The sequence below is a fragment of the Centropristis striata genome, chromosome 6 (assembly GCF_030273125.1).
Source record: "Centropristis striata isolate RG_2023a ecotype Rhode Island chromosome 6, C.striata_1.0, whole genome shotgun sequence".
NCBI lineage: Eukaryota > Metazoa > Chordata > Actinopteri > Perciformes > Serranidae > Centropristis > Centropristis striata.
Genome location: NC_081522.1, coordinates 4,014,263 through 4,039,181, shown reverse-complemented (window position 1 = coordinate 4,039,181; position 24,919 = coordinate 4,014,263). Strand labels below are relative to the sequence as shown.

The following is a 24,919-nucleotide window of genomic DNA, read 5'->3' as shown; positions in this document are numbered from 1 at the left end:
AACATTAGTCATGAGATTAAGGTTTGTGACATGAGCTGGGTCAAGAACTCAAAAATAAGTGTAAAATTGGTGGTACAGAATTGGAGTGAAGTTCACTAACAAGGTGAACACAGAATTATAAATATTGTAAATAAATATAATAATATATAAATAATAAATAAATAAATAATAATAATAATATAATAATATAATATATATATAAAATATATTATATATAATATATATAATATATATATAATATATATATAATATATATATAAAAAAAATATATATATATAAATATATAAATATAAATATATAAATAAATAAATAAATAAATAAATAAATAAATAAATATATATATATAATATATATATTATATATTATATATATTATATATAATATAATAATAATAAATAATAATATATAATAATATTTATTATAATAATAAATATTACAAATATTGACTGTATAAATATTTATACAGTCTATGGGTGAGAATCATAGACTGTATAAAATAAGAGAATGTTTTGCTACATGCTTTACAAAAGTTCAAACCAAAAAAGGGAACAGCAAACTTAAAAGTAACAATAGAAAACTAGAAGAACTACTAGAAAACACAGTGAACTGAAAGAGTTTGAGTTTTATTAAAGATACTTGTGTCCCCCCCACCTCTGAAATCAAAATTTCGTCCATGGATACTTGTCTCCACAGTGACGTCTAACGGCTGCGGGATGACGTACATCTCCATGTTTGTCCTTGATGACGATTCATCGACGGATTCCGTTCGCGAGCTCGGGAACAGGTACGTTAAGAAAGGTCAAAATACATGAACATCAACCAGAAAAAAAATTAAAACATTGCTTTTAAAAGCCACCTGTCAAAATCGGCTTCATCTAACTGCACTTTTAGTTTAAGTTTTCGTTGAACTAAGTGTAACGCAGGGTGCGCTAACGTCAACGATAGCTAGCTAAGCTAATGTTAGCTAACAGGTGCGGGGCAGTTTCAGATGCTAAGTCGTGACTACTTATTTTAAAACGTGTGTTCAAGCAGCTAAATTAGCTAGCCGGCTAACTTGTGGTGCTTTATTCCAGCGCATGTTTAGGACGCTGGTGTGGATGGACAAACTCAAACAAACACAATGCTGAAAATATCAATTCTGAAGGTAAGTGAGCTTTTCATTCACGCTAACTAACTTTTTTTTTTTTGTTTTTTTTTTTTAATTTTATTGATAATTAACCCTATAAAGCCTGAACCGTGAAATAATTGCCAGAAAATTATATTTTTTTTAAAACTTGAGTATTTATTGAACCTGCTGACAAAAATAAATAAACAAATTTGCATATATGAATTCTAATGTGTATCATATTTGATACATCAGGTACTTTTGTGCAATTTGTTGGTCACAGTTTGTTTTTCTTGAACTAACAAAAACATAAAACCGAACATTTTTATCCTATTAAGACTTTCCTTTTAACATTTAATTCAAATATGCAAGAAAAAAATTATTTATCTGCTGATATGAAGTTTTCACCCAGCAATGAACCTGTATCATTTTTGCTACATCTGGTATTTTTGTGCAATTTGTTGCTCAGTTTGTTTGTTTTTAATCTCCAACACATGTATACATCAGGTTTTTCAGGAAAAAAATATATCACTCTAATGATGTAGAGGTCTCAACAATATGTGTATCAAATGTGATACACTTGGCTTTATAGGGTTAAGGAACATTACAATCATGAGGTCAGACAAAAAGGGATTTCAAGAAACAAACAAATCTCATGAAACAAAGAACTAATCAGGAGAAATAGTCGTAAAAAAATAAATAAATAAAAAGAATAATGAAAAGAAAAAGAGGTACATACATTGATCATGCAGAGAGTACGAGGTACATAACGTCTGAACATTCTTTTTTTTTTTTTTTTTTTTTCCACAAATTACATACATTTATTCACTGAACATTGAAAACACCAGGGGGTTCAAGAGTTCATTGCCAGTCCTTTAAAATTAAAAGATCAAATCAAACGTACAGTCTTTAGCAGTTTCAGTGTCTTTGCAGCTTTGTTGTTGTTTACACCTTCAAGTGTGGTGCCATACTGCTTAAGTTCAATAATAAAACGACGAAAGCAGGGTTTGGAGTCAGACCATTTAGATTTGTGTATATGAAATTTTCCAAGGATAATTAGAAGTTGTATTATGTAGGCAGTGTTGTTGTCCATCTTATCGAAAATAAAATAGAGCATCACATCAAACACAGTAACATGTATCTAACTAACGTTAATCAACTATCATTTTTTTTCAGTGACATTTTTTTTCTTCGTTCTTACTCTTTTTTTAAAAATGTATATCAAACAGCAATACATTGCACAGTTACAAAGAAGACGAAACGAGTTACAAAAAGATAAACAATGCAAAAAATAAAATAGAAGTAAATAATATTTAAAAAATAAAATAGAAGAATAATTAAATGGAAAAGAATGAAACAAAAACAAATTAAGAAATAATAAAATAAACAGACGTAAGATTACATGTTAAAGACATTAAACGCAGTTCATATGTTGGCAGTTTTCACAGCTTTTTTGTATTGTAGACAGGAGAGAGTTGAGATATACTGTTCAAACTAACTTCAACAAAAAGAACCGTTGGTGAATGTGTACGGTGGCAGATAGCGCAATGATGCGATGTTTTTCTTTAACGTTTAGTGCAGACAAGTTATTTTCAGTGTTGAAGTACATGTTGGTCATTTTGTGTCAGATTACGTTACTGAATATAAAATACATTGCACATTTTGTATTTAGCAACGCGATCCACTGGCACACAAAAAATGCACTCAGTTACATATACTACTGGTCAAAAGTTTTAGAACACACCAACTTTTCCAGAATTTAATTGAAAATGATGCAGTTTAATGTCTCAGTGTACTCTGAAATGAATGCACATTTGCAACATTTAAAATTCTTTATTGAGCATGATAGTGTTTTGAAAGTAAAAAAAAGATTCAAAATCACATTTTATGTTGGACTAAAGGACTAAAAAAGACACAAAATGACCAAAAAAAGACACAAAATGTCTAAAAAAGACACCAATAGACACAAAATGACCAAAAAAAAGACACAAAATGACCAAAAAAAGACACAAAATGACTAAAAAAAGACACCAATAGACACAAAATGACCAAAAAAAAGACACAAAATGACTTGCAAAGACATGTCAAGAATTGTAAAATGGACAAAATAGCCCAAGACTCCATAGAGTTAAGTTGTTAACCCATTTCTTGTTCCCTGAAAAAAGGCCTACTTGCATAATTCTGAAATGTACATTATATTTCAGTTTTGGTTAGCCTTACCTTTTTTTATTTACCTCTGGCAGTTCACCACTTACCTTTGTACCCTTTCAAGTTGTTCATTTGACTTGAACTGCTTGAATTTCAATAAAAAACTGGAAAAATTGGGGTGTTCTTAAACTTTTGACCGGTAGTGTATATTGCACCGCACATTCAAAAACTGACGCAGCTTCAACATTTTAAATACCACAATTTCTCCTTTTCAAAACATGCTCAGTGTAAAAAAGCAATAAAACGCTTTGCATATTCAGCATTTGCAGTTGGCCAAAATCAGTGCGCCCTGTGTATTCTCAAACATTGATCAGACAATCACCAGAACATGAGGTGATGACAGTTTTGATAATCAATTGATCAAGTAAATGATAGTTTCGGGGTCTTAAGTGTTAATAATTGTTGCTTTTCTGCCTTGTAAATTCAATATGTTCTGGATTTTTCCTGTTCATTCAGAGAAAACTTCCTTTTCTGTTGGTTCATTGCCTCTATTAGTTATTTATTGAGTAGTAGAAAAAGTGAAAACAGCTTTAACACTACATTGCCTTTATTATGTGAGTGCTGACATTTATCTTGGTATTCTTGCATATTAATGTGCTTCTATAGTCGCCTCCAGTCTTCTGGGAAAGCTTTCCATTTTTCATTATACACTATGTAAGGTTGAGTGGGAACGAAACACAAATGATATGACTGGGAATCATGTGAAGAGAGAGTGTGTATTTGTAAATTTGGACTCAGTTCTGGTTAGGGCTGCAACTAACGACTATTTTAATAGTCGACTAGTCACCGACTATTGAAACGATTAGTCGACTAATCGGATAATTATTAATTTTTTCTTAAATTTAGCATGAAATTGCTTTAAATATGTGGCAAATGATAATAAACACAAGAAAGATGGGTACTTAAATGAAAAATGCATCTTTTATTCAACAATTCAGCTGCTGATTCATACAAAAAATAAATAAACCTCTGTCCATTTTTTCAGGACAGGAAAATGTGTTTTATAAAACTGTATTTCTGCTCCATCAAGTGAGTGGAACTGGTTCTGGGTTCTGGATGTAGTCTGGGTTGAACTGGGCTCACCTGTTGGAACCTCGTATCACAGACCAGCACCAGTACTGACTCAGTGAGGCGCCTGTTGCTGCTGCACATCTGCTTCTTCTGCAGAAAGGCTCCATGCTGGCTCTCTGCTTCAGACTGCATGCATTTAATTTAAAATACGTTCGTCAGACATAACGTTAAAGCTCTCTTTTAAAGCGAAAAAATGCGCTTATAAACGAAACGTATCGGCTGAATGTTGCTTGAATCTTACCGAGGCGAGTCAGACTCCGTTTGGTTCAACTGCCCGACGTGCTTTCTATTTAAATGCTCGTGCTTCACGGAGGTGCTGCCATGATACGCAAGGTCTGCTTTGCAAACCTTGCAAGTCATTTTTTTATTGGCTGTATCCAGGCTAAAATGCTCCCAAACTTTCTAAGTTTTGGTACGTGTAGCTGTGTTGGACGCCGCAAGCGCGTACGTTACCGCTCGCGCTCGGCAGAGATTGTAATGAAGTGAGATGCCTCACTCTGTTGGAAAAACACGTCTGGCGACAATAGTCGACAATGGAATTCATTGTCGAATATTTCTATTATCGATTTTTGTCGACAACGTCGACGAATCGTTGCAGCCCTAGTTCTGGTGCCTCTTTAAAACTTTTCTTCTGGCCTCTGCAGGTTGAGAGCCCTTCCTGCCTCTGGGGGCGGGTTGTTCGTGGTCCTGGTGGTGATGCAGAGACCACCGACCAGTACGAAAGTCTGCTGACTCAGATGAACCTCTTCTACCATGACGTCACTCAGGACCTGCGCAAGCTGAAGCCAACATCATTAGAGGAGGGACAGGTAGTGCTACACCTTAAAGTCCATTGTTTCACATTTTTTTACCCAATTTTTCTTTGTGTGTGATCTTGTGACATTGTAATTGGGCTGGTGTTGGATCGGATGTGTGTTACTATAAATCCTCTCAGGTGTGTGTGGTGTACTGGACCGTGATGAAGTCCTGGTGTCGGGCTGTGGTGGAGTCAATCATTATGGACTCGGTGTCCTGTCAGGCTCGTTGCCTCCTGGTTGACCACGGGGAACGACTAGTCGTCCCCTCAGACAAGTAAGAGCAGAACTGAACCATTCTTCTTCATTATCAAATTACTCCAATTTCAAGACTTTTTTTGATTAGAGCAGAACAGCTTTTTGGCCCCTAACAGTATTGAAGGCACAACAGTATTATTATTATTATTTTTTTTTTTAAACATATGTTTATTGCACATTTTGTTAATTTACAAACGGTGAACAACATAGAACAAGAAGGCACATACAAGAAAAAATAATAACAATAATGATAGCAATAATTATGATAAAAAATAAATAAATAACTGGGGAAAGAAAGAGAGAGAGAGAGAGAGAGAGAAAAAGGGGGGGGGGGCTTTATAACCACAAAATAAATAAATTAAAAAATAAGTAAATAAATATATACATACTTATATCTATACACACACACAGATACATATACATGTCCGTAAAGCTCTAAATGTGTATGCTAAATCAAGATAAAATAAAAAGATAAATAAATCTTCAGTTCAGCTCATCATTCCAGCCATCTACTTCAATATCATTTTTCTCAAGGAAATTACAGAAAACCTTCCAGATTTTCCAAAACTTGTCAAGCTTGTTTTTCGAGGTGTAGCTTATTTTTTCTAAAGCCAAGAAAAAGACATCCCTGTTAGCCACTGTGAAGTAGTACAAGGTTTATCCCTTTTCCATGCGCAGGCTATACATCTTTTAGCTTCCAGAAAACAAATGTTGAGTAAGGATTGTTCATTTTTGGAGGTCACAAAATTGTCTGGGTAAATATTCCACAACAGTATTATTAAGAAATACATTTTTGTTCAGGCAATAAAATCAAAATGATGTGAAAGAGTTTGTAGACCTTAGATTGTCTCTGTGCTTTTTGATTTTTAACTTTTGTGTTCTCGTCTCGCTCCCACAAGGATCCGAATCGCCATGCAGACCTTCCTCCAGCTGCCTTTCTGGGTGAGAAAGTTCCATCTGGCAGGAATCAAACCAAAAACCCTGCGAGTGTCTGTCAATGAGGAGAAGGCAGAGCTCATGTAAGACATGCTCACTGTTTACAACTGAACTGTTGGTGACGGATCTTCTTTTAACTATGATACACACTACATTATAATTGTAAAACAACTCTTCTTCACCCATTTTATATCTCCATTGTGCGGCGAAAGTCATTTCAGCTTGTTGCTTTCTGCTTTTCCCCTGCAGTCCGTGCACCCAATGGGACAGCTCTGCTACACTCTACCTGCACAACCTGCTGCAAGGTGACCAACAGGCAGATAGAAAAACAAAAACTTTTTATATATATGGGTGGTTGACGTGACGCTCAATTTTAAAATTAATGTTTTAATATGCAGTTCATTCTTCTACATCTAATCCATCTGCAAACGATGAGTATCGTTCTTCAACTGCAAATATTCTGTTTTGAACATGACATTTGTCCACCGGTGCAACTGTACTAGGTAGCATTACTTATCTTAAAACAACTGTAATTTAATGAAAAATTAATCTAAATACATTAAAATACTTGAATGCATGTCATACGAGTGTTTACTTAATGAATCTAGAGGATATAAGTGTTAAGGTCCCTATGTAGAGTTATTATGACACATTACATTTTGTCCTCCTGGAGCAACGCCATTATGTCGATATAAAACAGGCATTAATGTGACCACCCCGTTACTGAGAGGGGTCCTTCCAGAATCAGGAAGGACAGAAGAATCTCTGGAGCAGGTGGACTGCACACAAGATCACTTCTGTCTCAAATATTTTCATAATATTACTATTTCCGTGCAGTGTTGGAACTGGTCGTCTTAAGGTAGTCCTTTGGTCCAACGCAGTTTAAGTATTGATCTGAATATTTTTATCAATTTACATTGATTGATCATTGAAAATAATGTAAATTGATAAAAATATTCATAACTAATATGCCTTGGGCTTATCTATCTTATCTGTCCAACATTCTCTGAATTAAATAATGACATTCTTTATTTTGTTGCACCGGTGGACACATTTTAGGACTACCACACCAAAAAGTTAATAATATGCTAAATATATGAAGAATTAGAAATGGACACATTCAGTTTTGAATTATTCACATATAAGGGAATATAATTGTAATTCATTTGACATATATTTTTTAATTATTCTTTTTTTCACTTTGAATGTGAGTTCACGTCAACCACCCACATACTGTATGGCGAGACTGATGTTGAAATGTATTTGCAATCTTGAGGAATCACTTTGAAAGTTTGCTTCCTTTCATAAGCATCGACTCGGACAGAGGCAGTTTTGCATGAATCTCAGTCAGATTCCACCTCCATTGAGCTCTACCTGACTGTGCGGAACATCAAGGTGAACTTTGCTTTAAACATTGAGCCTTAAAACAAATACAGATAAGATCATACATAGGATTTGCTACTATAAGTCTTGGCTTAATACATATCTTACAAATTATTGTCTTTATATTGTTGACAGCATTCAGTTTCTTGCTCATGTTTGACAGTTATTGTCTTGTCTGTTTTCACTTATATTTCTTTGTGTTATTTGTTATCTGACCTGATATTGTTACACATAAAGAAAAGGATCAATGTGATTTTTTTTTTTCAGATCTGTGTGAATGACGATCTGGTGGCCAAGAAGTTTGCATATTACAGCAGAGAGGCAGCTGACAGCGGTGGGCTGGATGAGGTGGACCAACACCCTGTCATGTTGTCCTCCAGCATCCTAACCCAGACTGTCTGCACGACCCCCAACAAGCTGAAGGCACAAACTCAGTCACCTCCTGGTAAACACAAAGATGTGACTGAGCAGGGCAGTCATATATTTCTACACATTCATGGACATCATTGACAGGGGGTCAGGCTGCGTTGGGGGTCTCTGTATGAAGGTCATACATTGGGTTCACACATTTTGGGCTCCATGCACACCCTTGTACCGTAATTTTCGGACTATAAGCCGCGCCTTTCTCCCCATTTTTCGATTCTGCGGCTTATATAACGGTGCAGCTAATCTATGGATTTTTACAGCTAACGGCCACTAGGTTACCTCCTAAATCTATGGATTTTACAGGTTACAGTCCACCAACTTTAACTCTATGGGCTCTATGACCGGTCCACGAGGAGCGGCGGGCTCCAGCAGGAAAAGCTGGAGGCAGGTGTACGTACCAGATCGGCTCGGTGTCCTTCATATACTTTTAAGCTATTTTTCACTTGTCTGTGTGTATTTGGGTCAAAAGCTACTTAGTTTGTCGGAGTCGCCGTGCCGTAATCAGCGGCAGACGAAGGACCCCGAGCCAATCTGGCAGGGCGCCGGAAAAGAGTGAAACAGGTAGCGCGCAAAAGTAAAAGTGAAACCGAGAGTGGTACGAGAGACAGAACGAGAGACAGAACGAGAGACTGACCGACATTACGAGAGCGAGATAGTTTGTGCAAAGGAAGTTTTCATGAACAAACCCTCATTATGGAAAACAAACGTAGAAATGCATATGATGCAGCTTTTAAGTTAAAGACAGTCAATCTGGCTGTAAAGAAGCTTCCTCAAGCAGCCATCTCTTTCCCGACAATCCCCTCTGTGCACGAACCCTTACATATAGTAATTAAACATTAAAACACCTGCGGCTTATAGTCCAGTGCGGCTTATATATGTACACATCATTCAATTTAGCTGCTGCGGCTTATACTCCGGTGCGCCTTGTAGTGTGGAAGACTGACTTTGTACAAACTTTTTTGTTTCTAGGATTTAGCAATCCTGTGAATCACTAAACTAATATTTAGTTGTATGACCACAGTTTTTTATAACTGCTTCACATCTGTGTGGCATGGAGTCAACCAACTTGTGGCTCCTTTCTGCTGTTATTCCACTCCAAGATTCTTTAACAACATTCCACAATTCATTTACATTTCTTGGTTTTGCTTCAGAAACAGCATTTTTGATGTCACCCCTCTGAGAATCTACTACACCTACTGGTACCTTGTTTGCCATGTAGCATTAAAAAATATACTAAAAACCTGGATTAATCTGGTTAGTCACATTGGACTGCTAACACTGCTGTAGTTTTAAAGGGTGGCTGTTCAAAGTTTGGATTTTGGTACTTTTCTAGACCGCGGTGGGTTCATCTTTTATTCATGTCGGTGATCCGTCAGTTACCTGTAATATCTGAAGCCTGAACTGATGCTGTGTTGTGAGTCAGTTTTGCATTCAGACTGACTCTAATCTGCTTTCACCCTCAGTGATGTCACAAAGTCTGGCTGAAGCCGGAGCAGGCGATTGGCTGACAGCTCCATCTACACCTCAGGTCAGCAGCTCTGCTAACAGTGTTCCTGTCAGCTCTGTAGGAAGTATCCACACATCCTCACCTCTGATCTCTCTGCTGCTTAAGAGCCAACAACATGACCCCAAGACTTCTGAGGAAGGCAGCAGGTCAAGGGTCACAGACAAACAGCTGTCTCCCGGCAACCAGTTGAAGAACGGTTCAGATGCTGCTGCTGCAGAGAGGTGAGTGCACATTTAGTTCAGTTAACCCATTGACGCCGGGAAAGCATTACCGCATTTCTACCATTAAGACCGGGAGCACTGTTGCGTCACTACCATTAAGGCCGGGACAGCGGATATGTCATTTTGTAGTATTTGTATTTTTTTCCACCTATTTTCGGTCTCTTGGCCAATGAAATGCATCAGAATCATGATCAGAATACATGCGGGAGTGTCGCAATGCATCATGGGACTTTTACAGAACTTTAAATCATGGAGGAAGACGACTATAGCGGAGGAGCTCAGCAGGAAGTGACGGAAGAGATCTGATGAAAACAGCGCCGATGATTTTATTGCTGATCTGGACTTTGAACCCTCGGAACCAATCGACCGACATTTATGGATGAGGAATATGTTTTTAGACGACATATTTTCACCAAAGAACAGACAGATTTGTGGCCATCTGGAGATAATAATAATATTATTAATAATATATTAATATTAATAATAATTGATTGTGATGATGATATAAGAAATCATGGCTGTTTATGTCTTATATTACTCTATGCGTCGTTGAGTACCCTGAAAAGTGCAATATATAAAATGTATTATTATTTTTTATTATTATTATTATGATAATTATTATTTTTTATTACAGTAGGCTAATGAGAACTATGTCTTGTTCTTCCAGTGGTCATATCATGTTTGCATCTTGCTAATGGGCATGTATTAGTATTATGCATAGGATTTTTTATTCAGTCAAATGTAACATTTGCTGAGTTTGTTGATTTTTTAAAAAACTTTATTGAAGGTTTGGACAAATAAACTCAACTTCGTATGAAAGCCACGGGTATAAGCTCTCAAATACTTTTTGAATTTCATTTTTATCTGCTACAGAGGCTGAAAAATCTATTATTTAGTAGGTGTTGAATTTCCAGAAAAACTCTAGGTTTTAGGGGGTCATTTGAAAATCGCCCATAGGTTTTCCAGGCGCTTTAGGCCTTAATGGGTTAAGCAGTTCGCTGTTGAACTTAGTTTACTGAGAAATTGAAGTTAACTGACCTGCTCTTATGTTCAGTGACTCGTCAGAGGACACAGACTCTTCTCTGGCGGCAGCTCTGACCAACAACCTCAGTCTGTTCAGGTGAGGGTGGACCTCAGTCACAAACAGAACTGCTCACGTGATTGGCTGAGACCAACAGCATGTTTCATGTTTTTATATAATATTGTTATTGACAGAGCACCTTCTCAACCCCACAGGTTCCTGAAGTTTCTGAATCCTGGCAGCAGCTACCAGCAGGCGGATCCCATCGTGAGTACAAGAAATGTTGAATGTTGAATTTTCATACAAACGCGGTTGTTGGGTTTCTTGCTATGTTGCACCTCATCAATTTTTTTTGTAATTCCTGAACTATGAGTCTCAAACAAACAACTTTTTTCTCCCAGGTCAGTCAGCACGAAGAGCCAAAGGACTGTCGACCTGAAGAGACAACTGCAGCCTCAGGACAGGAAGTGTATGCCACCAGCACACCTTCAACAGTTCAACTAGTTAACTAAAGGCACATTAAGACAGGATTACTATTAAAGTGGGAGTTGGGGAAAAGAGGCGTTCAAAGACGCATCAATTAATAACAACTCAACTCAACTCAACTTTATTTGTAAAGCACTTTAAAACAACAACAGCCGCAACAAAGTGCTGTACATAAACAAACAGAACAAGAGACAATAAAATAAATAAAACAGGAAATAAACACTAAAATAAATAGATTCATTGCTTTTTAAAAAAGCAAACCATAAAACACTAAAAACAAGAGCAGAGTCTCATGCATGGTTAAAAGCCAAGGAATAAAAATAGGTTTTAAGATGACTTTTAAAAATGGACAGTGATATGGTCTGTGAAAGAAATCCTGCAAGACAAAGCAAAGTCAAAAGGTGGCAAATCAAAAAATAATTTGCAGTCATAAATTAGACAAATCCTAAACACACAGATATTAAATACATACTTCATGCAAAGTCAAATAAAGTCCCCAAAATGACCGGCAGTATGTACCTCAGATTCACTATAAAATACCTGGACATGGCTCTATATTTAATTACAGGAAAACTAGAAAGTTGTTGGTGATGCTAGAATCACTCCACCTCCCACAGACTAATAAATCCAATCCAAATGGGGCTTAAACATTTAATTAATTGGATCAGAGCTTTTTCCTTTTGTAAAAAAACTCATGCATGTATCCATGTATGTTTTGCATCACAGAATAATCCCTTTAAATAACAGCAAACCTGTAACACCGCTCAAGCAAGCATTTCTAAGTATGAGGTAGGAATGGTGCTTTTCTTATTACACATGAAAACATAAGTTCTAGTGGTGTCAACAATAATCGATTCGGTGATGCATGGCAATGCGGGACATGCACTATTGGCAAAGTGCCATAATCTATTATGTGGCATCAACACATGGCTCATTAGAATATTCTAATGAGCCATGTGTTGATGCAGCACAGGTAAGCTAGCGGGACAAGCTGTTTTCATATGTTGTGACTGAAGTATGTGGTAGTATTTGACAGGACTTAACATTTACGTTTTTATAGAAAGTACTATTGATAGGTAATTACCATTGTATTTGCCTATTTAAAGTCGACTTGTTAACGTTACATTTTTGCGTCATGAAAACTAGCATAGCTAGCTAGTTGGGATATCGCTAACGTCTTCCCTACCTCAGGAACAAGGGCTCGACATTTAGCTGATGTAAACTTCACCTCAGCAGGTTCCTTTTTTATGGCAGGAGGAGGCATTTCTCTTTCCTTACTTTTAGATGAACTCAGGCAGGAGATTCATTTTGCCATCTTTTCAAAACAGGTTAATTTGTCGTTTTCCAAAAAGGTCCTTTCTAATATATTTAATATATTGTGCATTAATGTTTCTTGGTGAATGAGAATGTTAAGGTATTCATCTGAAAGGTATTTAATGACATTTATGTGAAAGATACAGGAGAGTGATGATACACACATAGCAGCCAATAAAATCTATTGTTATGAGGCCTATCTGACTGCTTGTATTGCCTCATGACTGACGAAAAATGTCCCTTGTTGTGTGCCGTATAATTGTGATGCATCGCAATGCATCGTAGAATCGAATTGAATCGAATCGTTACCTGGTGAATCGTAATCGAATTGTGAGGGCAGTGCCAATGCACACCCCTAATAAGTTCATTTGAGATCTTTATTTGTTTATTTTTTGGGGGCTAAATCAAGATGAGTAGTTAGAATCTGAATTTTTTTGACTTGATTTGTATGTTTTCAGTGGAAAAAGTGGAGCTGAAGGTCTTTGTGAGAGCAGCCAGGTTGAATATCTGGCAGATGAAGAAACAAGGTACAACAATATGATTTGTACTCACAGAAGTCTTCTTTACATCACTAAGTCACTGTCTGCATACCAGACACATTTCTAATTCTTCATTTTGTGTGTCTTAGCTGATCATCTTCACTCTGTCCCTTTTACTGTTCAGCAGTTCGAGTAGATCAGTGGAGTCAGGACGAGCAGAGAAGCCACGGAGGAGTGAAGAGGATTGGGCCTGTTCACGGTGAGCTGCAGCCCAAAATAAGTCAAATTGTCATTTTAGGGGGTGAAAGTACACTACTGGTCAAAAGTTTTAGAACACACCAACTTTTCCAGAATTTAATTGAAAATGATGCAGTTTAATGTCTCAGTCTACTCTGAAATTAATGTACATTTAAAATTCTTTATTGAGCATGATAGTGTTTTGAAAATAAAAAAAAAAGATTCAAAATCACATTTTATGTTGAACTAAAGGACTAAAATAAGACACAAAATGACCAAAAAAAGACACAAAATGACAAAAAAAGACACAAAATGACCAAAAAAAGACACAAAATGACAAAAAAAGACACCAAAAGACACAAAATGACTTACAAAGACATGAAAATAATCCAAAAATGGACAAAATAGCCCAAGACTCCATAGAGTTAAGTTGTTAACCCATTTCTTGTTCCCTGAAAAAGGCCTACTTGTATAATTCTGAAATGTACATTATTTTTCAGTTTTGGTTAAGCTTACCTTTTTTTATTTACCTCTGGCAGTTCACCACTTACCTTTGTACCATTTCAAGCTGTTCATTTGACTTGAACTGCTTGAATTTCAATAAAAACTGGAAAAATTGGGGTGTTCTAAAACTTTTGACCGGTAGTGTATATTATCTCCTTTTTTCAATACTAATGACATCCAAGGTGTTTTAAAATATGTCCGTTGTGTCTGATGCAGCCTTTTGGAGTGGTTAAACCCGGAGCCTCTGAACTCCAATATGGACGCTGCAGATGACGCGGTACGTTTTCTCATTTTAAACTCAGGGTTCATACAAAATCTTGTGGTATTCCTAATGAGGTTATTGTCTTAATTGCTGGTTTCAAGTCTTCTTCAAGACAGCATAATGTTCATTTTGTTAATTATAGTCCCATCTTTTTTGTAAAGAAGACAACCGTACAATGAGATAACTTTTTTTTTGTTTTTAAAATGTTTTCAGAATAGATTTAAAATCACTATCATATGATATATTTATCAAAATGAATCTCAGCAGTTAGGCTGTTATAAAATTTGGGGGTCCGAACTGCAAAAAGCCTGATAACAGTCAGTCTGGGAACAATCAAAAGGCCACTTTTATCTGATCTAAGAGGGCACACAGGCTCATAGGTGGACGGCCATTGGGTTTGGTGATGATTCCACCATATTAGCAGTCTCATATGTCTTTGTTTCTCCTGCCTTCTGACTGTCCTCAGGGTGTTCCCAGTGATCCCAGGCGGAGTGGGATCCTCGTGCACTCTGCCCTCCCAGTAGAGCCCTGTACCAGCCTGGATGATGCCCCCATAACGGATGCTCTCCGCAGGGTAAACCAGAATGTGCTCTGACTTTTGTTTGAGGCTGTGGACTGACAGAACTGAAACCATGTTCTCTCAGTGACTTTTACTTACAGGTTTAAAAATAAAAATGATGTGTTAAGAAAATGGTTTTACTGTCAATTACAAGGTATAGTTTTTATAGTTTTTTTTCTATTTTAAATATACTAGTGCAGTGCCCGTAGGAAGTATGTATTCGTATAGTGATGCAACATAAGAAGTGATGCAACGTAAGAAGTGAATAAAGCTAAATCTCCGCTTAGCATGCTTATCGCGAATAACAGAATTTGCACATTACATGCAGACCACTACAACGTCTGCAACTCCATAAAAAACATACTTTTCATAAGGTACCACACCATCCAGCACATACACGTTGAACATTGATATTCGCTGGAAACTATTCGAATATTATTGGAAAATCGAACCTTGTAGCGCACTTTAAAACTCCTTGCAGACTTGCAGATGAGATGAGTCAGGCGTGGAAATCCAGAGTGAACTGTGTTACTGACCAGGTGTAGGCCTATCACACAATGGGGCGGAGCTCCCCTTAAAGGCGTCCAATTAGAAACAGTGCAATGCTGCAACACGTCCTATGTAACTCATGATATTTTGAAAAATGAATTAAAAAATTCTCAAAATCGAGGATGCACACCTTCGTGCCATGTGCAAGCCACATACGAAAACTTAGGTCAGTCTGACTAACGGTCAGCGGGATATGCCCTAGACACACACACACACAGACGCTTCTTGCTTTTATAGACAGATCATCTTCCAGGGTCTGGAAAATGATAGAAGTATACAAAACATGTTACTTTTTTCTAAATCCTGCCCCCCCCCCCCCCCCCCGCAAATAAAGTTTGTTGTTTCTATAATGTTTAAACTTAAGTCAGCTATTTAAAAAGCTTTATCAAGTCAATGTAGTGTACTTCAAGCTAGTTTGAAACGTATGATTTACTGAATCAGGTTTTAAAAAAAAAAGGAAAGGAAAGGAATGTCATAAATCTACTCAGTTTCTTTAATATTCAGTTGAATTTAATCAAATCTATGAAAGTTTCTATCTGCATTGTGGTGTAGATATTGCTGACAGCAGAACCAGCGTGAGGATGTTCACTGTAACTTTTTTTGTAACTTCCTTTCCATCTAACTAAGATATGTGATCTATTTGCTGTGTCACGTCCTCCACTCATTGCAAGCAGGTCATGAGTAGTGTTTTTTCATGGACAAAAAAACAGTATGTTAGTGCCACTTGTTTTTAATTTGGATCATCTCCATTGGGCAGTGTTTTAAACCTAAAGGGAAACTTTGGTGTGTTTCAACATTGATCACATTTTCCAATGTTTTTCAACATTAGTAATGGGAACACAAACTGCAGTGTATTTCTTTGGACATCTGGGCAGTGTCAATGTATTTCTACTGCTGGTTTTTGCCCCAACAGCCTCAGATTCTGTCTGACAACATCGCGAAAAAAGGACCCTACAGAGAAATACAACATTGTTCTTTGCCTGTCCTTTGTCTGGTCTGTTTGTTTTTGTTTCAACGAGAAATCTTGTTTTGAAATCTCACAAGAGGTGACAACATTGGATATATTTCCTCCAAACTGCAGCTGAAGCACTTCCAGATGCCAAACAATATCCAGGTATCACAGTGTTGAAATCCTGGCAGCAGTGGAAAGTGACGAATGGACATCCTCTCTTCTGATCAGCTGTAAAAATCACTGATACACAAGCTAGGATTATGAAAGGAAGGCGAAAGAGACTGGCTTTTATGTTTTTGTGGATGATTTGATGTCCAACGATTGGTCTGTCCCAGGTGATGCACAGGAAGCAGTACAGCACTCTGTCTCCGGCTGAACGTTACAGCTGGCCAGCTGTGGCTCGAGGATGCAACACCTTCATCGTCTCCCACAACGCTGACCAGCCACTGAGCTACTTCGCCCCACTCCTCACCCACATCCTGCTCAACTCCATCTACACCTCCCTCACCTCCAGCGCAGGGGTGAGTACATCATAAATACACAATTGGATCAAGTGTAGGGATGGGTACCTTTCACATTTGAACCGATACGGTACCGATACCCCGTACCTGGGAATCTTTTTCGGTACTTTTGCGCTTGTTTATGTGGTAATAAATGTTAATTTGTTTAATAATAAAATCTATTTTTTTCAATTCAACATATTTATTTCTCAAAATATAAACTTTAAAAAATATATCAAAACAATATAAAATCCAGGATGAGCAGTGCTTTATTGTTTTATTGTAACATGAAGGTTGCAGTGTTATCAAAGAATGCAGAGGAGCTCTCAGGTGGCAAGTGCATGGAGAAAAAAAAAAAGGTTGCAAGTGCACGTGTGATTTGTTGTGATGACGTCGTAGCTGTGTGGCGCAGCACCGGTCAGACAGTATTGTGGGCGTGGCATGGTTGGAATAAACAAAGTTGAGTCGGGCTGCTCTGTGAACATATCGAGGATGACGCAGGAGTCCGAGGGATTTAATTTCAGCGAGGCAGTTTGGAGTAAATTGGCAGGTAATATTCCTGAGTTGAAGAGCGGAGTTTTAGTGGAGGACCAGAGATGCAGCAGCTAGCTGCTAGCTGCTAATGACTGGTCTACAGAAGAATGGAGAGAGCAAACGGAGTAAGGAAGGTCCAATCTGGAGGCAGACGAAGGCCAAGCCCGGGTAGAGACATTGGAGAGATAGCAGCTGGCGGCTAGCAGGTCTAGAGCCGGGCTGTACGTCTCTGCGCCGGGTTGGAAGAGGGCAGCTAGTGGCCGCGGTGAGCAGACAGGACCAGACGAGGAGGTAAATAAAAAAAATTAAAAATGGTGCTATCGTCAGCACGCTTGTTAAGCAAAGACGTTAAATGAAAACAGGTTGAAATCAATGATCAGTTTAAAGGTAACGCCGTTTTGGTACCAAAACATGGTACCGTTTGATTTTAAATGAATCGGTACTCTGTAGTACCGACGGAATTCGGTCGGTACCTATAAAAGTACCGAATTCGGTACCCATCCCTAATCAAGTGGTTTATTTTTTGGAATCTTAGATTATACAATCAATAATACGTTCAAAAACGATTTACATTTTGTACCACACAACCCTTTATACAGCACCATCATTTGATAAACCGTTCCGTCAGTCATTTAGTTATTTTAAGACTGCTCTGATGTGTGGATTTGTACTCTGTGTGTTCATTTCCAGCCCATAGCTGTACTACTGTGTCCAGGCTGGGAGAAGGTCCAGGCGGTATATGACCTGCTGGAGGAGATGAAAGTCACCACAGTCCTCCACCCTTTCTCCGTGCTGCTGGGCGTCGGCAAAGACGAGGCCAAAGCTGTCAAGATCCCCAAAAACTGTGAGCAGAGCACAATCATCTACTCGGCTAGTGCTCAGCTGAAGGTTATCATAGACAAACCCCAATGCGTTTTTTTGTTGAGAATCCTAGATTTTTTTAATTTTTATGTTTACCAGGCCTGCTGTTAGTGACCACTCCCTTCAGTTTGGTCCGTCTGCTGTCCTGCCACTGCTTCCTGTTCCTGCGTCTGTACCACCTGGTGCTGGATGAGGCCGACCAGCTCTTTACTCTGGCTCCTGATCAGGTGACAGTCGGCACATCATGCACACAAGAGGATTACCTCTCTATTAACCCATTAAGGCCTAAAGAGCCTGGAAAAAAATGCCTGGAAAACCTATGGGCGATTTTCAAATGACCCCCTAAAACCTGAAGTTTTTCTGGAAATTCAACACCTACTAAATAATAGATTTTTCAGCCTCAGATCTCTTCCGTCACTTCCTGCTGAGCTCCTCCGCTATAGTCGTCTTCCTCCATGATTTATAAGTTCTGGAAAAGTCCCATGTTGCATTGCGACACTCCCGCATGTATTCTGATCATGATTCTGATTAATTTCATTGTCCAAGAGACCGAAAATAGGTGGATACAAATACTACAAAATGACATATCCGCTGTCCCGGCCTTAATGGTAGAGTGACGCAACAGCGCTCCCGGCTTTAATGGTAGAAATGCGGTAATGCTTTCCCGGCGTCAATGGGTTAAATGACCTTCCTTCAGAAGTCTAGTTGTCTCTGAGACCTCTTGAACTACAATATGATAAAAGGCTATGATGGGAAGTTAGCTTTTCATAAACATAAATGTTCTCTTGTTAGATGGAGACTATCCTGCAGCATTTCCAGAAGGTGACATCCAGCGAGGAGAAGGCAGCCTGTCCTCAGCAGCTTGTGGCCGTGGCAAAAAAATGGACCAGTCACATGGAGGGTTTGCTAACCAATCACATGCCATACCCTTGCATTGTCATGACTGTCCTTGAGGAAGCTGCTCTCTATGGTAACGTTCAGCAGGTCAGTCTCAATGAATCACCTGTAATTGTCACTTTATGTTGTTAACATAATTCACTGTAGGTTTTTAACGGTTGTTTTGTCGTCTAACCACCGTGAGCCCATTGATCTGAAAATCTTGATCACATTTTATGATAAACATACAATGCCAAACCTAAAAAATAAAATGAAAATGTTGATTTCATTATCTTAATTGAGCCTTTTCTCGGTCAAAATAATTGAATTACTCCAAACTGTTTGACAACTGCAGAATGTTCTGTGTCTACATCAACTGTAGGATATCATAAATTATAAGTTATGCTATATGCTCATGCTCAGCTGTATTTTCTGATATCTTGTGGGATTATCCGTTTAAGGAAATATTTGACTCCCCTACAGATAATCCTCATGACTCTAGAGAGCAGCAAGGTCTCAGTGCTGCTGGGAGCGTTGGATATCAACCCAGATGTCGGCCAGAAGACTCTGATAGTAGCCAACTCTGCTATGGAGGTCGAAGACGTGTTCAAGGTGAAAGTGCAGCTATTATTAACCCATTAAGGCCTAAAGCGCCTGGAAAAAAATGCCTGGAAAACCTATGGGCGATTTTCAAATGACCCCCTAAAACCTGAAGTTTTTCTGGAAATTCAACACCTACTAAATAATAGATTTTTCAACCTCTGTAGCAGATAAAAATGAAATTCAAAAAGTATTTGAGAGCTTATACCCGTGGCTTTCATACGAAGTTGAGTTTATTTGTCCAAACCTTCAATAAAGTTTTTTTAAAAATCAACAAACTCAGCAAATGTTACATTTGACTGAATAAAAATCCTATGCATAATACTAATACATGCCCATTAGCAAGATGCAAACATGATATGACCATTGGAAGAACAAGACATAGTTCTCATTAGCCTACTGTAATAAAAAAAAATAATTATCATAATAATAATAATAAATAATAATAATACATTTTATATATTGCACTTTTCAGGGTACTCAACGACGCATAAAGTAATGTAACACATAAACAGTCATGATTTCTTATATCATCACAATAATCAATTATTATTATTATTATTAATATTAATATATTATTAATATTATTATTATCTCCAGATGGCCACAAATCTGTCTGTTCTTTGGTGAAAATATGTCGTCTAAAAACATATTCCTCATCCATAAATGTCGGTTGATTGGTTCCGAGGGTTCAAAGTCCAGATCAGCAATAAAATCATCGGCGCTGTTTTCATCAGATCTCTTCCGTCACTTCCTGCTGAGCTCCTCCGCTATAGTCGTCTTCCTCCATGATTTCAAAGTTCTGGAAAAGTCCCATGTTGCATTGCGACACTCCCGCATGTATTCTGATCATGTTCTGATGCATTTCATTGGCCAAGAGACCGAAAATAGGTGAAAAAAATAAAAATACTACAAAATGACATATCCGCTGTCCCGGCCTTAATGGTAGAGTGACGCAACAGCGCTCCCGGTTTTAATGGTAGAAATGCGGTAATGCTTTCCCGGCGTCAACGGGTTAAGAACCACATTTTACTTGTTGTAATGTGAAAAGCAAGGATACTCATTTGACCACCTTATGCAGCTTAGTCTTTTATTAGATAAGTAGTCCATCATTACCTCTCTCCTTCCACATGCATATTGTCCGAATGGATTGCACTGATAGTGGAAAGAGAAACCGAAGTGCATGTTTTCCTTGAATTAACCATGTCCTTTCTTACTTCCAGGCTGTGAGCAACAAATCAGCATTCTGCCTCAAGACCCATGAAGGTTTAACGCACCAGTTTGACTTTGTCATCCAGCAGTGGAGGAAAGACATCGGCTCCGGCACTCACGTTGTTCTGGGTAATTTACACTGTAAACATGTACCGTACTTTCCGCACTATAAGGCGCACCGGAGTATAAGCCGCAGCAGCTAAATTGAATGATGTGTACATATATAAGCCGCACTGGACTATAAGCCGCAGGTGTTTTAATGTTTAATTACCATATGTAAGGGTTCGTGCACAGAGGGGATTGTGGGGAAAGAGATGGCTGCTTGAGGAAGCTTCTTTTACAGCCAGATTGACTGTCTTTAACTTAAAAGCTGCATCATATGCATTTCTACGTTTGTTTTCGATAATGACGGTTTGTGCATGAAAACTTCCTTTGCACAAACTATCTCGCTCGCGTAATGTCGGTCTGTCTCTCGTTCTGTCTCTCGTACCACTCTCGGTTTCACTTTTACTTTTGCGCGCTACCTGTTTCACTCTTTTCCGGCGCCCTGCCAGATTGGCTCGGGGTCCTTCGTCTGCCGCTGATTACGGCACGGCGACTCCGACAAACTAAGTAGCTTTCGACACAAATACACACAGGCAAGTGAAAAATAGCTTAAAAGTATATGAAGGACCCCGAGCTGATCTGGTAGTACACCTGCCTCCAGCTTTTCCTGCTGGAGCCCGCCGCTCCTCGCGGACAGGTCATAGAGCCCATAGAGTTAAAGTTGGTGGACTGTAACCTGTAAAATCCATAGATTTAGGAGGTAACCTAGTGGCCGTTAGCTGTAAAAATCCATAGATTAGCCGCACTGTTATATAAGCCGCAGAATCGAAAAATGGGGAAAGAGGCGCGGCTTATAGTCCGAAAATTACGGTAGATTATCATCAATCATAAATACATTTAGAGCCATTGACTGAATCTTTTCCCTGAAAATTACCAGTGCTGCTGTCATTTTTGACATCTGTTATGTTTGATTTCTGACTTCTAGTGACCACCAACGAGTGTCTGAAGTGTCTGGGAATCAGAGATGCGACTTGTGTGGTCCACTATGGCTTTCCCACTTCTCCCAAAGTATTCGGCAGCCGACTCTTCAGTATGGCTGCGAACTTCAGGAATATTTCTGAGCGAGTACGGACAAATGCATTTGGTTGCTAAAACCTTTCTATTGCTGTGCAATCGATCAATTGCAATGACTGAGCTGCAATTTCAGTATCCATGTTTGCAGCTTAAAGGTGCCCTGGTTGAAATTGCTGTTTACTGATTTTCTATCCAAGGTTACTTCCCAGGATCAAGCCGCAAGCCCTCATCCCACCAGGTCTGTGCTTCTGATCTCTGAGAGGAACGCTTGCCATGTAGTCGGGCTTCTGCGTTACCTGGAGCGAACTGCTGCCCTGCTGCCCGCTGAGCTGCTGTCCTTTGCTCAAGGCGTCAATGTGGTCAGGGAGGAACAGAAGACAAACAAACCTCTCTGCAGCTACCTCAAGAGCTTTGGAGTCTGCAAGTAAGCTTCTCCACCTCTTCAAATAATGATAAACTGCTTTGTGGATTGTTTTATTTGTATATATATATATATATATAATATGTATATATATATAATATGTGTATATATATATATATATATATATATATATAATATGTATATATATATAATATGTGTGTATATATATATATATATAATATGTATATATATATAATATGTGTATATATATGTATATATGTATATACACACACACACTACTGGTCAAAAGTTTTAGAACACACCAACTTTTCCAGAATTTAATTGAAAATGATGCAGTTTAATGTCTCAGTGTACTATGAAATTAATGCACATTTGCAACATTTAAAATTCTTTATTGAGCATGATAGTGTTTTGAAAGTAAAAAAAAGATTCAAAATCACATTTTATGTTGGACTAAAGGACTAAAATAAGACACAAAATGACAAAAAAGACACCTAAAGACACAAAATGACTAAAAAAAGACACAAAATGACCAAAATAATACACAAAATGACAAACAAAGACACCGAAAGACACAAAATGACTAAAAAAAGACACAAAATGACACAAAAAGACACAAAATTACTTACAAAGACATGAAAAGAATTAAAAAATTGACAAAATAGCCCAAGACTCCAGAGAGTTAAGTTGTTAACCCATTTCTTGTTCCCTGAAAAAGGCCTACTTGTATAATTCTGAAATGTACATTATTTTTCAGTTTTGGTTAACCTTACCTTTTTTTATTTACCTCTGGCAGTTCACCACTTACCTTTGTACCCTTTCAAGCTGTTCATTTGACTTGAACTGCTTGAATTTCAATAAAAAACTGGAAAAATTGTGGTGTTCTAAAACTTTTGACCGGTAGTGTACATATATATCCTGTTATCTATAAAGGGTAGAAAAAGTCTTATTACGCTGTGTGGGCTGCTCAGTATAATCATCACACAGGAAGACCCAGTGGCTTTTTGACCCCAGTCTGGACCGGTCTAAACACATTTAGTCATTTGATGCATTAGCCACATAATGTATTTCTGGGTGATTTCCCTCTGCAGAGACAGCAGTGTGTGTCCTGATCGTCACAGGTTCATTTCCCAGCTGGATCAGTCTGTGCTTCCTGCTTCAGGAGTCATAGAAGTAAGGACGTTTAAATCATTGTCTGTACTTGTTTGTGTGTACTTTTTATTTGAGCTTGGCATCAGTCTCTTCTGCTCGGAAAAAAATAGATCAATTTGAGTCTACTGTTTACAAAGATCATGTTTAAAATCTCATTCTTTGAACTCTATCTTCTGATTTTTGCATTTAAATAAAATGACACTTTTCTACAACCTGATGCTGATGTCAAACAGATGCTCACTGTATAATAATAAATAGATTGTTACTATTTTTTTCTTTTTTGTGTGTTATTGTTGTTTGTTCATTGTTGTCTCATTATGACTACATGGGTGTATGTGTACTTATGTGTTTGTAAGTTAATAACAAGTTATGTGTGTTAATAATGAGTTTATAAACTACATTACTATGTGTTATACATACATATATATAAATATTATTGTTATATAACTGAATATAGTAAATTAACATAGGGAGAAGGGGTGGGATTTAATAAGCTTTGGCTTCTTCCCACTCCTTTTGAACACAAATAAGTGTTGAGTCTTTTTGTTGTTTCATTTGTATTGTTGTCTTGTATTTATTGTTGTTCGTTTGTTTTTAAATGTTCATCTTTTATTTTGTGTTCAAATAAATTCTCAATCAATCAAATAATTCCCCTCACACAGTCCCTGGCCAGCAAGGGGATTAATGAATCACAAAAACAATTGGTTTAAAACTCCTTTCTTTAAAATATTTTAAATAAAACAACCATAGTGTTGTCTGTTGCTACACCAATCTCCATAATTGATTAATTTAACCTGTGTTGTCTGATGCTCCCAGGTTGTGCCTCTCTACATAAAGACGGCATCAGTGTTCTACGGTCGTATTGGCCAGAAGGAGGACGGAGGTTTCCAGAGCATGGCGTCTGAGCTGACTTCTTACTATGCTGACAAGAAGCCTGGAGCCGAGGAGGTGCTGGAGGGAGGCTTATACGCCGTGCAGGAGGACGAGGTCTTCCACAGGTCTGGCACCAAATCAAAATAAGACTTTAACGGGGGAAAGCAGCAGGAGATTTGCAGGCTTGAAACTAGGGGTGCACCGATTGCAACTTTCTGGCCGATCACCGATTTTTAAAAAGCCTGACCTGCCGATTCCGATTTTGGCCGATACCGATTTTTTTCATATCTCACAGCATACACCTTCAATGTTTAAATCTTATTATATTGAAAAAATAATAACACAGCAGTATTTTTCTTTAACAAATAAAGGGAATCACAATGCCTGAGGTAGTTAATAAAATATTGAACTTAAAATAAATAGCAACAATTTACAGGACAAACTAACAAAAAAACTGCAACCATAAATTAAGTGTTTTTTCTGTACAACATACAGACAACTAGGGAGGGCATCAATTTTCGAATATTCGAATTCATTA

The 24,919-nt window shown here is 37.8% G+C and overlaps 1 protein-coding gene and 1 long non-coding RNA gene across 3 annotated transcripts in view; one reads left to right on the top strand and one right to left on the bottom strand.

The window, feature by feature from the left end:
* Positions 1-674: 674 nt before the first annotated feature.
* Positions 675-24,919, top strand: part of tdrd12 (tudor domain containing 12) — a 38,412-nt gene continuing 14,167 nt past the window's right edge. Inside the window, exons 1-27 of one of the 2 annotated variants that reach the window (XM_059334892.1) lie at positions 675-784; positions 1,074-1,144; positions 5,029-5,193; positions 5,319-5,455; positions 6,336-6,455; positions 6,622-6,677; positions 7,682-7,767; positions 8,023-8,200; positions 9,645-9,709; positions 9,794-9,909; positions 10,964-11,029; positions 11,146-11,197; positions 11,332-11,399; positions 13,189-13,257; positions 13,394-13,468; positions 14,167-14,227; positions 14,679-14,786; positions 16,608-16,793; positions 17,997-18,150; positions 18,267-18,394; positions 18,960-19,151; positions 19,527-19,655; positions 20,867-20,984; positions 21,886-22,025; positions 22,172-22,398; positions 23,448-23,529; positions 24,325-24,506. In XM_059334892.1, coding sequence (XP_059190875.1) covers positions 1,121-1,144; positions 5,029-5,193; positions 5,319-5,455; positions 6,336-6,455; positions 6,622-6,677; positions 7,682-7,767; positions 8,023-8,200; positions 9,645-9,709; positions 9,794-9,909; positions 10,964-11,029; positions 11,146-11,197; positions 11,332-11,399; positions 13,189-13,257; positions 13,394-13,468; positions 14,167-14,227; positions 14,679-14,786; positions 16,608-16,793; positions 17,997-18,150; positions 18,267-18,394; positions 18,960-19,151; positions 19,527-19,655; positions 20,867-20,984; positions 21,886-22,025; positions 22,172-22,398; positions 23,448-23,529; positions 24,325-24,506 — 2,984 coding nt within the window. In that variant the 5' untranslated portion in view covers positions 675-784; positions 1,074-1,120. Of the gene's footprint in view, positions 785-886; positions 1,145-5,028; positions 5,194-5,318; positions 5,456-6,335; positions 6,456-6,621; positions 6,678-7,681; positions 7,768-8,022; positions 8,201-9,644; positions 9,710-9,793; positions 9,910-10,963; positions 11,030-11,145; positions 11,198-11,331; positions 11,400-13,188; positions 13,258-13,393; positions 13,469-14,166; positions 14,228-14,678; positions 14,787-16,607; positions 16,794-17,996; positions 18,151-18,266; positions 18,395-18,959; positions 19,152-19,526; positions 19,656-20,866; positions 20,985-21,885; positions 22,026-22,171; positions 22,399-23,447; positions 23,530-24,324; positions 24,507-24,919 lie in introns of those variants that run through there. The other variant, XM_059334893.1, reaches the window with a different exon arrangement.
* LOC131973076 (uncharacterized) overlaps positions 22,764-24,919 on the bottom strand; it is a 139,001-nt gene continuing 136,845 nt past the window's right edge. The window contains exon 3 of the long non-coding RNA XR_009394534.1: positions 22,764-22,850. This is a non-coding gene — a long non-coding RNA (uncharacterized LOC131973076). The remainder of the gene's footprint in view (positions 22,851-24,919) is intronic.